Raw genomic sequence first — 14,120 nt, 5'->3', positions numbered from 1 at the left:
ATATATATATATATATATACATATATATACAGGTATCAGTCAGGCTCTAGTAGAAGCCATATGGATGGTAAATGAATAAAAAACAATTGATAGGAATAATTTATCCATCCCATTGTTCAAAATGCAAAGAGGCAAATATAGTTAGTTACATCTGCTTTATTTGAGGGAAAATAATCATTTATTTTAAGTATAAAAATAACAGACATCTGATGAACACATACATTCTCATGCACTTGCGTTTTACTGTATTTCATGATCTTACAGTTGGTTGTTCAATATTTCAGAATCAGTGTTCAGTGTTGTGTTAATGTTGATGTTTCACACTACAATCTGAAATCATTATCGGCTTCCATGTGAACTTCTAAACAGCAAACCCCCTAAATAAATATAGCAGCAAAGAGAAAAAAAACACATCATACTATCAAATGTTATGATTATGCAACATAATTACAAAACCTTTCAGTGGTCTTTTGCTAACGACATACAATTTGATGACCTCAACTGCTGTGTTCTTCTTGTTTAGTCCAAGACTTAAGAATTGATGACTCTGGGGCAAACTAACCACGTTAAACATTCATTTTACTGACAAAAAAACTCTGTCTTTACTAATCCTGCTTGGAGTGAAAATCTAAAAGTACATGAATCCCAACATTTTTTTTTTAGGTTTGAAGAGAGCCTGCCAAAGTGTGAGACAATTTCACCTGTTTCCAATGCAAAACACGTCTCACATTTTCATGCCTGAAATGACCAATCCTCTTGAGACAAGCAAAATAACGTTGTCTTTATTTCTTATGACCTTATTACATCTTGATTTAAGATGTCGCTACAACATTTCTGATAAGAAACACATGGATTATTCTCATCACAAAGGCAAGATTTCAACCAAAACTCTAACATAAAAAAACTTTAAAACTTAACTTAAGAGCAAATCAATTCGTCAATTTAACAGTTTTATTAGTATGTATCAGTCAAATCTTGCGTCATCCGTAAATTTGAAGTTGATTGGTCCTAAAAAAAAAAAATCTAAAATCATCGACCAACTTTCGGTCAAAAAGTTTCATAAGTTTACATCATGCATTGTCCCAAGTTTACCCAGTGTTTTGATTGAAGCAAATGCAAAAATAATAATAATAATAATAATAATAAGCCAATAACTCTTCACATGAGAGCAACTTAATTATATTCAAAATGCTTATTTTACCTGTAATGTGACTGGAAAGAAAATAATCTTCCCCTGGAGCAAGAAATCAAAAGGAGTAGCCCACTTTAAAGTGAATAAGAATTCATCACATATGAGTGACGGTGGGGGCCAACACAGGTCATGGCTGTTAAGATCTAAGTTGTTCAACGTGTTCACTTTCTCCTTCCAATCTTAGCCAGCAGGAGCGCGTTCTCCGCCGCCTTGGCTCGCATCTTTTTGGCCTTGGCGACATCAAAGAGGACGTTCATGATGTTGGTCGGGACGTCCAGGGACAGGGTCAGCCTGCTCCTCCGGTCCCCTTTGCTGCTGTTGCGGGCCATCAGCCCCCTGAGCTTCGTCCCGCTCACGAAGCGGTAGTTTGTGGGACTTGAAGTCCTTTTTTCCCGGCTGGACTCAGTAGAAGAAGAGGTGGAGGATGAGGAGAGATACTCCGCGGTCTGCAGCAGGGACCCCCAATCGTCCACGGGGGAGTAACCCGGCTCGTCCTCCTCGCTCTGAACCCCGACGGCCATCTGGTCGTCGCACAGCAGATCGGAGCGGGAGTAGAGGCGGAGGCACAGGCTGGAGGTCGGCGTGCACAGGACCGAGAGCAGCAGCAGGGTCTTCAGGGACAACAGCATGCTGTGTCCTCTGGGACCAACGCAGAGGAAGAGGAAGAAGAAAGAACATGTTTGCTCTTTGCAATTTTTTTTTCTGGTTCCATTTGAACAAGATATTTCACATTACATATTTTATATTAATCTTAAAGCAGGTGACAAATAGGAGTGAGTGTAAATTGGATCTTAAAATAAGTTGTAATCAGTCTTAACACTGCTTTCACAATAACTAAACATGTTCATTTACGTTGAAATCGAACTACTTCCACGCTATTATTTACCCCTTCTCTCATTAAAAAATTACAGTTTTAGGACTCTAAGATTTACAATTAAGATCGATGGTTAAGATTAAGTTCAGCTTGTGTGTTAAGAAAATTGTTTAACCCTTTGCACAAGAACATTTAATGTCTATTTTGGAGCCCAGGGCAATATTTAAAGGCAATTTGACAACAAACATGTAAGCAATAATATTCGCACAACTTACCACTCGTGTCCTACAATAAAGAATACAGTTAGGGAGGTCACCCAGCCCTGCAAAGAAATACCAAACTATACCAAATGTGATAATAAAATCCTTATAATGTTTGCGGAGGTCAGCAGTGCGCACTATCTGACCAGCAGTGTGTCTTCCTCATCCATTCTCCCATTCATTTAGTAGGAGCCATCAAACTGCAGCCCTACGCCAGCAACAACGTCATCCCGTTGACATATTGCTTTGCTCGGAAGTATCCCATTGGTTATGACGCAGTGATGTAGCGCTACATTAAAAAAAGTTGGTAAATATGACCTCCTGTCGGGGAACACAAGACATCACGACCACAGATACAAAGAGAAACTTTGCTTTTTTCACGCAGCCTGAGCTTTTTTTTTTGGTATGTTTTACCCTTTACTTGATGATTTTTACAATTTTTATAGCATATGCTTGTTCAGAACAACGGACAACTCCCATTCAGTAACCATGGACAGTTCCCTCATTCAGGAAACACTTTCCTATAAACTTTAAGCATATAGGTCTACTGTAGCAAATACAAGAATGCTATTCTCTACTGTCACCCAGTATCCTTCTAAAGTCAATGAGGACTTATTAGATTTTCCAGCTTCTCAAATATGAGGGTTTGATGCCTTTCTTTGTCATTTATGATGGTGAATTTAAAATATTTGGGTTTTGGAATGATAATCAATTAAAACAAGGACATTTTACAATGTATACAATATATGGAACTGTGAAATGGAATCTAACTAACATGTTATAAAGGAGTTATAACCCAATAACAACTTTGGCATTAATTGGATTTGGCTGGTGTTCATCCTGTTGTGATTTAGCGCTATATAAATAAAATTTAATTGAATCCAGAAAGGCATTGATTTGCTAGGTTTTCACTTTGTCTAGAGTAAATAAACTTTAAGTCAATACATGCTCATGGGCTTCTCCACTGTCTAATAAACTCAAGTTTTCAGTTTTAAATGTTGAAAAGTTGATAGTAAATGGGCCTCTTTTGAGTCTTGATGCAAACCAAATACGCTACAGTTTTAGTATTATGCTACACTGTAAATATGAATTAAGTGAAATTTACAGAATTTATTTAGAAATGTTTTCCGGTCAAGGGTAGGTCCCTTTAATAAAACCATAATGCCACTTAATGCCATAACACTCCTGAGACATGGCACTAACATATATGAGGTACATGGGCACCTCTTTCAGTATATGTGACGTGTTTTAAATGTTAAAACAAAATGTCTTTCACATAGTACGTATGACTTGCATGCTGTATACCTGGTTGTTTAATTTTAAAAGACAAATGAAATATGAGATCCAGAGAACATTGGGTTTTAATTAAAGCTTTTTAAAGCTTTGAGTGTCCATGCCCCCTGATGGGAACCATCTGCAGTTATGTACGTTACCATGTCAAAACCAAGATGGAAGGAGTGAGAGGATCAAAGGGTGTTGGCTCAAGCTCTAATGAGCAACTTCATTGAAGGATTATTATGACTGCAAATCTTCACAGCTGAAGTAATCACAGTCTGTGACACACTGTGCTGTTAGATGTCCCCCCCAGCCTTGCTTGATCTCTGAAATGGAATAAATTGCTCCTCTTCAACTTCAATGGAAAAATCACACACACACATCTATTTTCTTTGGAATTTAGTGATATTTGAATATTCAAATGCTTTGAAAGCTACAATTTTAAGTGTTTGAAGATTATTTTGCATTGTGGCATCTGTCTTAGGTTTTGACTAGTTGTTTTTGGCAGAGGGCGTGGTTCAGTGAGAACAGCCTGTCACTGTAGACTGCGTAACCACATCTTGCAGATCTATGAAGTATCTTTGCATGTGGGAGTATATTACAGGGCAGAATCCTGACTAACAAAGAGAAGCCTTGGAGGCTTGTTGGTAAAAGACGCCTCTGTATTTGAGGGAAATGGAATTTCTGCTTTAAATACTACTTCCAGGGAGCATCCTTTTGAGGAATTGATTTCAATTTAGGAAACCTGGTGGTGGAGCTGGTGCACTGAAGACTACGGCAGAGTATCCCCTTTCAAACGCAACCAATGACACCCTGAGACTTTAAGTTGTGTGTCGTGCATTTTCACATTTCACATTGACAGAAAAAACCTTGAATGCGTGCTTCCCCCCACATCAACACTCACGCAGGAATCCCCTGCTAGTGCTGCGCCGGTCTCATAGAAAGTCCTCTAGAACAGTCCCCGCGTGATCTCCCTCACTGAGCCCCTGTAACACCCCCTGCCAAAGGAACATATGTAGTGGCAAAAGTGGCAGCAGGCAATCAGCTACCAGCTTCTTATTTCTCTCACTACTGGGGGACTGAGCATAACGTAAAGAGACTCAAGAGGACAGACAAGAGACGAGCACAACAGACACACACAAAGAAAACAAGATTTCATTTTTCTAATTTAATATTTTCTATTTAATATTGATCACCTTTGACGTTTCAAAAACAAAACAAAATTCACATTTTGAGTTTCAACACTTTGTCCATAAAACCAAAACAAAAACCGCTGTTGTATAAATAAATCCAACACAAAATACAAAGTTATGACATTTTATACAGTTATGTACAAAATTGATTTTCTTGTATGGGGTTGCTAGTTTCATCTCTAGGCCTCGGTACCTGTGGAAGTGTTAAAGCCTTTCTTTATTACTATCACAAAAAGGTGAAGAGAGTATTATATTGTATTGAAGACCAGTTTTGCATTTATAGTGCCCTCCAATTCATGCTGCACAACCAAAACATTTTAAAGAAGATTTCAATGTATGTTTCATTTGTGATCTGAATGGTTCCTTCTACCTCTCCTCTCCCCCTCACACAACTTCTGGCATTCATGTCTTGTGGAGAATCGGTTTCTGTTGCCACCACAGCCCCCGTACACAAACGGCCTGCATTCCCCTGAGCGAGGGTGGAAGTACCAGAGCAGAACATATTCTGAACAAGCCCCCTCTGACATCAGCTCCAGGCAGCGGTCTGCTGCTGAAACTGCATGTGAGGTGAAAAAAAGATTAAAAAAATACTCTACAAACTCAGATGCTGCAGATGTATTGTATTTCACCATATTTTAAGTGTTGGAAATGCTGCAAAAATGAAGGAAATGTGTAGGTATGGTCAAGGAGTGGGAGATCACAGACTACATGATTCCTACATGAAGTATTTCACACTAAAAATATGTATAAAGACCACTTGGGGCCACTAGAGTGCAAAATGCCTGGTGCAGCTATGACTAAGAGGGGAAATATTAGAGCATGTCTGACAAGATTTCACAAATTAGATGATTAAAACCTGCAGTACCATTGAGCCAAGTGTTTGTTTTATAGGGATGCTTGCTTGTTTTCTTATAGAGAGTTGGATGATACAACAGCTATGTCTTCCATGGCATGATTATATTCATACATAAAGTGCCTCATGAAATCTAATGCAGGCTTTTAAACAACGGATTAACTTTTACTCTGATTATTCTCTCCCATCTTGTGCTTTTAACAATTCCATGCCAAGTCATTACTCTATAATTATAAAAATGGGAGAAGAAAAAACAGAAAAGTGAGAGTGTCACACAGAGAAAGCAAACATGATAAAAACAAATTGAAAGACAAGAAGAAAATCAGTTCTCTCGGCCACTCACCAGCCACGTTTGTTCCGAATACCCTTCTTTTTTTCCTGTGTCCGGGCACAAGAGAATCTAAAAGCCCAAAACAACAACAATGACAAGTTTTACAGGTTGGTGGATTCTATCATCAGGGACCAACAAAAAACATGTTGACCGGACCAACATTTAAAGAATGCCAGTTGTGTTTTGACTTATCTTAAATTAGAGTGATCAACATTTCTCCAATAAGTAAACTTTCTGTAAATCTGCAACTCTACAGCATATTGCGTGTAGATAGATAGATAGATAGATAGATATTTATTGATCCCAAAAAAATGGGAAATTACAGTGTTACAGCAGCACACAAAATATACATACATACAATATACATGAAATAATTATAATAACAAAATATAAGAATAAAAATATAAGAATGTAAGAACAAATATTTAAGTATATACAAGATGGGAAAAAACAAAACAAAAATGTGCAGCTGTGTATGTGTAAATGTACTGTACTGTGTTTGTGGTACTTGTACTTTACCTGAGCCTTTTCTTCTACTCCACTACACCTCAGAGGGAAATATTGTTCCTTTTACTCCACAACATTAATCTGACAGCTTTAGTAACGAGTAACTTTACAAATTAAAACTTTTGTACAAAAAACACGTAGTTTATAAAATACAATGTTTTATTATGAATTAAACGAGGCAACTATAGACCTACAAGTATATCTGAAGTGATTAACTGATTAATAACTTAGTTGATCGACAGAACGGTTTAGATAGTTTCAAGTTTTTAAACTGTGAGAATTTTTCTGCATTGAGTACTTTTATTTTTTAATACTTTAAGTACATTTTCCCGATGATACTTTTGTCACATTTTTAATGCAGGACTTTTACTTGTAACAGAGTATTTTTTTACAGTGTTGTATTAGTACTTTTACTTAAATAAAGGATCTGAATACTTCTTCAATCACTGCATTCATGGCATATAGTAGAAAACGGAATTTCAACTTGATAATTTTATACCATTATTTGCAAAATATAGTTTTTGCATTATCGCACAGTGTTGACCGAATATCCATAGCATAGTTAGAATATGCAGAATATAGCATATTTCAAAGTCTTATGCTGTGTCTCAATTTGCGTACTTCAGTACTTACACTTTTTATTTTGAGTGCATAAGTGCGTTCACACTGACAAGTATGTCAAGATGCAGTGCGCTATGAGTACCCAGATGTTGCACTCGTTATGATCAAAAAGCCAAGTGTGGAACGCCTCACCTTCTATGGTCACCAACTTGGCTGCGTAGCCAAAGGGAAGGGACCACCAAAGTTGTGAAAATGGCGGACGAGGAAGCAGCAGCAGTTGCTCCGAGGAACACCAAACTAAACGTCAGTGGCGCAATCTCCCCATTGCATGAAACAGTGAGCACACACAAGCAGTTTTGAGACAACACTACCCTGTCAAAATTTACACTATGCGAGTAAATTGAGACACAGCATTACACTTTGACTCTTAAAACAACACTTTTGACTTGGTACCTTTTTTAACCATGGAAGGTAACCATCGCAAAATGAGTCAGAATACGTCTCCATTTAGAGTTGAATCAAACCTAACCAAGAGTTACACTGACTACATACAGAAACTATAAAATGGATGGCAAACGCAACCCTTATCTTCCTCTAAATGACCATGAAAGAAACTCTGAGATGTCCCAATGTAAGTAAACAATGAAGGAAATGAAGAGGATGATATCGGCGATAAAAGTGTCCCTGTTTTTTTCTCCGAACACCTCAGAGTACATTATTACTCTTGCAAAGTCCCCACAATCTCACCTTACACACTGGAAAAAGCTGCCTACATCACAGCTGTTACACATTAGTATGACATATGTAACCCTTTAGCTGTGAAAGATACTTGGTTACACTCTATAAATCTGTTGAGGGGACAACTGAGCACTTTGGAAAATGATGACATCACAGGCATCTGTGTGTTTGGCCCATGGGCTTGGACCCTGCAAACTGTTAGTTGTGTCAGTGTGTTACGTTAAAATAATTGGTTTTACCAGTGCGGTTTGGTTGGATCACAGGGGCAGGACTGGTCATTTCTCCCAGCTTGTCTCCATATTTTTCCACTTCTTCACCTTCTTCTTCCATCCCTTCTTTATGGAAGTCATGGTGGAGGGATGTCACCACATCATCTAGCACATTTTTCCTCCCAGTCACTGCAGTTGTTCCATCTGGATCCACAGACTTTACCATGAACTTGTATTCCAACCCTGTAATGATACAAACATAACACACAGTCATTAACAACTAAAAATGATGCTTTTAATATGTTCTCTCTTGCACTATACAGAACCATACTTTGAAATACTAATAAAGTATTCAGTGGTAAAGTTTGAGAAAATAAATCAGTCTGAAACCATTAAATTATGGTTTCAGGTTTTAATTTCTTAGTTTATGCCATCCAGACCATCTTAACTTTATTTATTATTTTATATTTTACTTCACTGTAGCGTTTTTTTCTACTTGCAGTTCGCTGAAGGTGCTGCGGCCTAATAAAGAGAAACAGCAATGAAACACAAAAAGGGGAAAAAAACTAAATTTTGCCAAATATATTGTTATATTATAGTGGTTTTAATAAGCAACAATTAGCAAGCAAGTATAGCCATATATCCTCTGATGATTTATTTCTGCAAATTGTAAGAATTTAAAAAGCAAAAGTCTGCGTTTAACATAGCAGTGTTGACATAGCAAGTGTCTTTCATGAAAAAGGTTAACTATACGCAGAAGTGTCCTTTAAGTGTCTTGTAAGTGTGTAACGGATTCTTGGTGAGGCGTCCCACTTAATGACAGTCTCGTGTTTGTGAATGGCTCTAATGTTGCTGGCACCATGGTGTGTGTTCCTCTGAGAGAACATAACAGATGGCAAAACACACACGGGTGCCATGCTGCTGCCATGGGAGCTCTACAACAAACAACCACACACACAAACAAACACACACTCGCACAATATGTAGGCCTGTCTTGTGGCACACATAGTATTTTTACTCCTGGATAAATGTACAAAAAAGTACACGGAGGGTTCACAATGTACTATACACACACACACACACACACACACACACACACATATACACACACACACGCAACAATCTTACCACACTTTATTACCACCTCCTGGGTGACTAGCTCCTTCACTTCTTCAGCCTTGACACAGAGAATGACAAGATTCAAAGTAAGAGAATTCAAGTATTAATTTTTATAACTCTATGTTATATGTATATTGTATGTGTGTATGCGTGTGTGATTGTGATAAACACGTACTGAGAGTCCAGGCTCCCCCTTCTCCCCTTTTACTCCTTCAATACCCAGCGTACCCTACAGTAAAACACATTTACAAAGGCATGTGATTAATTACATTCTATCAAGTTACAGTATAAGGATATGTACCAAACAGTATAAAGTCCCAGTCCCTTCCCTAGTGAACAGCCAGCACCTGTAACCAAGATTACAGTTTTTTAGTCTAGACTTTCAATAGTATGGTGCAGTGTTTCAAAACGCTAAGTAAAAGACTCCCAACTGTTCATACTAGATCATTACATTTTGCAGTCAAAGCCACTGATTCTCCTTTCATTTGGCTTGTAAACATCTTTCACTACAAGACCAATGTTTCAACCACAAAGTTTCTGGTGAAATACAACGCGTACATTTGTTAAGTCACCTAAATGTATTATAGTACAATTCTTTCAGTTAAGTTAGTGTAACAATCACTTAGTCCAAGACCAAAAAATGTAAGATGCATGTTTCAAAATTACCCTTTGAAGTGCTAAAGATAATCTGTTAGCTTCACTGTTTTCACATTACAGTAGGCAAAAATGTAACTGTACATCAAATTCGACAACAAAATATTTCCATAATTCTTATCTCATAATCAGAAATGTGATCAATGTAGACATCTTCCCCAATCAGAGATGAAGAACAAACTTTTATTGCAACATAACTGTAAGCTTTTGTCTAATTATAAACACTGTATAATAAATAAACACTGTTACAGAACTGAAAGAATTTTACTGTAAAGGTTTTCTGTAGTATACTACACTAATCTGCATCAATTTGGTCTTCTGGTTTTGGCCGTAAGTACTCGTCCACATCCCAATGTATGTTTTCATGGTTCATGCATCTTGGGAAAAATCTTCTTCAATGTTAAATCCAAGCCTGACATTAATCCGCAGTAATGTCATCACAAGCCTCATCCGCACTTGTGTATTGTACACACTGTAATCACTGCAGTGGTCCTCTGTGGCCCTGATGGTTTGAGCATTACTATAAGTTACCAACACTAAGGTTGTGGGTTCAAATCCCACCAAGGTCACATAAAAATCTCACACGTTAGGGTGGTGATTCAGGAGTTTTGGGTTGAACTATATCAGGCAAAATAAACAACTATACATCCAGTGTATTAGGCAAGTGGATTATTGATTAATTCAGCTATGAGCAATGGGCATAGTGTTAGTAAAAAAGTCTTTTAACAAGAGAGAAGAAAATCCTATCCAAGGTTACGCATGTACTTTGTATGACCGTAGTGTATTTCAATGTGGAACTGGTCTTTCTAGATGTTTTTATGTACACAGTCAATGTCAGATGTCCTTAGAGTTGTTAAAAGGGTACTTTTTCATGATCTGTTGGTTTATATGTACTTAAGGTAGTGACCTATTACCACATACTTGTGAGACTGGTACCTTAGCGTCTAAAAAAACTGTAATACCACATTCATGTCGTATTGTAGCAATATCTAGATGTAGATAAAAACAGCTGAGTGAGAAAACATTCACCACAGAGTTCTGGTACTTATGTGGAATTTCTGAGACCAGAAAAATAGCACCAGTGTCAAAAACTGGTGCAAAAGTGACACTAAAGGTTTGTTATATTAAAAAAACAATACTAACACTAAAACAATTAATGCAGCTTTAACATACATATACTACCCTACAATTATATACAATATAATGTATCAAACATAATAAAAAAGTGAATGTAGGATATAGTTACATTTATCTGCAAGATCAACAAAGGTTTGTTAGCCAGTAGAGGAGGGAGGGTGTGTGCGCGTGTGTGCGTGTGTGTGTCTCACACTCTCTCCTCTTAGTCCTGGAGCCCCGGGTGCTCCCCTCTGACATGGTTTGGTTTTTCCCTTTCTGCCCCTGTCCCCCTGTATGACAAAAATTAAAGTGAGCACAGAGAAAACACATTGTAAGTTTTGAAATTTAGTTCATACTATGCTAAAAAGAATATGTATAATGGGACACAAGATGAAAAGCAAAGCAGCCCACTCACTTCTGAGCAGTATGAAAGACAAAGTAATTAGGTACATCCTTGGAATATCCTCATTAGAGGTTTTCAGCCACTCTCTGCCAACCCTGAACGTCTGGTAATTGTAGCTGAAAGGAGCTATTTGAGTAAGATATTACTTGAAAGCTGCAGGCGGAAATAGGCCTCTGTGTGTGTGTGTGTGTGTGTGTGTATGTTTATTAAATACACTCACCGGCCACTTTATTAGGTACCCCATGCTAGTAACGGGTTGGACCAAATGTTGCTTCAGAACTGCCTCAATTCTTCGTGCATAGATTCAACAAGGTGCTGGAAGCATTCCTCAGGGAGTTTGGTCCATATTGACATGATGGCATCACACAGTTGCCGCAGATTGTGGGCTGCACATCCATGATGCGAATCTCCCGTTCCACCACATCCCAAAGATGCTCTATTGGATTGAGATCTGGTGACGTGGAGGCCATTTGAGTACAGCGAACTCATTGTCAGTTCAAGAAACCAGTCGTGATGATTCCAGCTTTTGACATGGCGCATTATCCTGCTGAAAGTAGCCATCAGAAGTTGGGGACATTATGGTACATAAGGGATGGGACATGATCAGCAACAATACTCAGGTAGGCTGTGGCGTTGCAACGATGCTCAATTGGTACCAAGGGGCCCAAGAGTGCCAAGAAAATATTCCCCACACCATGACACCACCACCACCAGCCTGAACCGTTGATACAAGGGAGGATGGATCCATGCTTCATGTTGTAGAAGCCAAATTCTGACCCTACCATCCGACTGTCGCAGCAGAAATCGAGACTCATCAGACCAGGCAACGTTTTTCCAATCTTCTATTGTCCAATTCGATGAGCTTGTGCAAATTGTAGTCTCAGTTTCCTGTTCTTAGGAAAGGAGTGGCAACCGATGTGGTCTTCTGCTGCTGTAGCCCATCTGCCTCAAAGTTCGACGTACTGGCGTTCAGAGATGCTCTTTGCCCACCTGGTTGGAACGGTGGTTATTTGAGTCACTGTTGCCCTTCTATCAGCTCGAAACCAGTCTGGCCATTCTCCTCTGACCTCTGGCATAACAAGGCATTTCCGCCCATAGAACTGCCGCCACTGGATGTTTTTCTTTTCGGACCATTCTCTGTAAACCCTAGAGAGGTTGTGCGTGAAAATCCCAGGAGAAGCAGTTTCTGAAATACTCAGACCAGCCCTTCTGGCACCAACAATCATGCCACGTTCAAAGTCATCAAATCACCTTTCTTCCCCATAAGATGCTCGGTTTGAACTGCAGGAGATCTCTTGACACCTGTCTACATGCCTAAATGCACTGAGTTGCCGCCATGTGATGGCTGCTTAGAAATAAGTGTTAACGAGCAGTTGGACAGGTGTACCTAATAAAGTGGACGGTGAGTGTAAGTACATGTCTGTGCTGTATTCACTGCTGCAGTACACAGAGTGCATGCTGCCAGTCCCACTGAACAAGGCACATCATTGCTAATAATCTTTTGGTGCATTTGTGTGGTAGCAAAATTCTCTAATTGTCAAATTACTGTATCAAGAAAACTAATTATCAATTATTCATGTACATATCTATGTTTTAACCCTACCTGTATGATCTCAAGAAAAACTTTTTTTTTGTTATTTTCTTGTCATATCAAACATAGTTTTTACGTAGGAAAGTCTGACTTCAGTATGCGATTGCCTATAATAAATGGGACTGAAGTCCAACCATGTCTGCAAAGGACATCTGAATATCATGAGATAATAATTTTAGTGTAATGAGGATCTGACACATGCAGAGTTGACCTACCGATTAGAGAGACAACATTCAAATAAGTCCTTGAATTGTTATCTTACGAAAATTATGTAGTAAAGTTGTGATCAAGACAACAGCTTCCTGATATAATAAGATACTTACTGTTGATAACAAGCCCACATTTGACTTCTCTTTTTCTTTCAATTTATCAGTACTATAAAGCATTATCAACGAATTGTAAAAGATGTAAGTCAGTGTCATATTTCCCCAAATACATTGAAGAATACTGTGCCTTAGGCCCTGTGTCCCCACGGGGTCCTGGGGCCGCTGGTGGTCCCTGATCTCCATCTCTTCCTGGTTTCCCTGCTGACCCCTTAAACCCTGGGAAACCTGGGAAACCTGCTGCACCCTGCATGGAGCAAGAATCTGTTGTTATGTTGTTCTTTTTCTTGAGAATTGAACAATATATCCAACTGTCCCTAACCCTTAATCAGTGGTGATAATAGTTGGATAACAACCAGTGATATTAATGGTAACTTACTGACCTTGTGTCCTTTCACTCCTGGATCCCCAGCAACACCATTGATGCCTCCTTGTCCCTTATCGCCCTAAAGTTATATTACATTATGAGAGTAGCGAGTTTGTATACTTTTGGGGAAGGGAGAAAGAGGAAAGAGAAGTATGTGCACACTTAAATGTTTACCTTGCGCCCTGTGAGTCCGTTCAGCCCAGGTATACCAGGGGCGCCCTGCAACCCCATATCTCCCTGTTTCACATACACAGAGTTATCTACATTACCGACAGGATTTCTTTGCATGACATTGTGAGATAAAGTATAACTCAGTTTTGGTCTAGATGCTAAATCTGGCCTAACCTTTTCTCCATCCAGGCCTGGACTCCCAATGTGTCCAGGTAAACCTCTGAAACCCTGTAACAGCAGGTAAAAGAAAAGGTATCATAGCAAGCCATATCATGCAAATAGAGAAGCTGCAACACCACAAAAGAAACTAAATAAAAGCATGTTTAAAAAACAAAAAAATGAGTAGGACAACTGTGAAAAATATCTGTCTCAACCTTCTCCCCTTTCTCCCCTTTGTCTCCTGGTAAGCCTGGTTCTCCTGGATCACCCTGTGGAAAAAATAA

At 38.7% G+C, this 14,120-nt stretch overlaps 2 protein-coding genes across 4 annotated transcripts in view; both read right to left on the bottom strand.

Moving 5' to 3' along the window:
- Positions 1-143: 143 nt before the first annotated feature.
- On the bottom strand, positions 144-2,486 carry ucn3l (urocortin 3, like). Its single transcript, XM_032505456.1, has 2 exons — positions 2,282-2,486; positions 144-1,831 (listed from the first exon to the last, which is right to left on the bottom strand). Exon 2 carries the CDS (start codon positions 1,819-1,821, stop codon positions 1,354-1,356), a length of 468 nt encoding a protein of 155 aa, XP_032361347.1. The 5' UTR covers positions 1,822-1,831; positions 2,282-2,486; the 3' UTR covers positions 144-1,353.
- A 2,251-nt stretch (positions 2,487-4,737) lies between these two features.
- Positions 4,738-14,120, bottom strand: part of col7a1l (collagen type VII alpha 1-like) — a 61,515-nt gene continuing 52,132 nt past the window's right edge. For all 3 annotated transcript variants that reach the window (XM_032505353.1, XM_032505355.1, XM_032505354.1), the window contains 12 exons: positions 14,052-14,105; positions 13,852-13,905; positions 13,681-13,743; positions 13,523-13,585; positions 13,270-13,386; positions 11,035-11,112; positions 9,228-9,281; positions 9,062-9,110; positions 7,964-8,176; positions 5,931-5,987; positions 5,105-5,290; positions 4,738-4,927 (listed from right to left, as the gene is read on the bottom strand). In XM_032505353.1, the coding sequence (XP_032361244.1) occupies positions 4,914-4,927; positions 5,105-5,290; positions 5,931-5,987; positions 7,964-8,176; positions 9,062-9,110; positions 9,228-9,281; positions 11,035-11,112; positions 13,270-13,386; positions 13,523-13,585; positions 13,681-13,743; positions 13,852-13,905; positions 14,052-14,105 (1,002 nt within the window). In that variant the 3' untranslated portion in view covers positions 4,738-4,913. The remainder of the gene's footprint in view (positions 4,928-5,104; positions 5,291-5,930; positions 5,988-7,963; positions 8,177-9,061; positions 9,111-9,227; positions 9,282-11,034; positions 11,113-13,269; positions 13,387-13,522; positions 13,586-13,680; positions 13,744-13,851; positions 13,906-14,051; positions 14,106-14,120) is intronic.

This window comes from Etheostoma spectabile, chromosome 23, assembly GCF_008692095.1.
Source record: "Etheostoma spectabile isolate EspeVRDwgs_2016 chromosome 23, UIUC_Espe_1.0, whole genome shotgun sequence".
Classification (NCBI taxonomy): domain Eukaryota; kingdom Metazoa; phylum Chordata; class Actinopteri; order Perciformes; family Percidae; genus Etheostoma; species Etheostoma spectabile.
The sequence above is the reverse complement of the archived record's forward strand: the minus strand, read 5'-3'. Positions and strand labels throughout refer to the sequence as shown.

Coding starts and splice junctions, on each gene's coding strand:
- ucn3l (XM_032505456.1), bottom strand. CDS start 1,821: ATGCTGTTGTCCCTGAAGACCCTGCTGCTGCTCTCGGTCCTGTGCACG.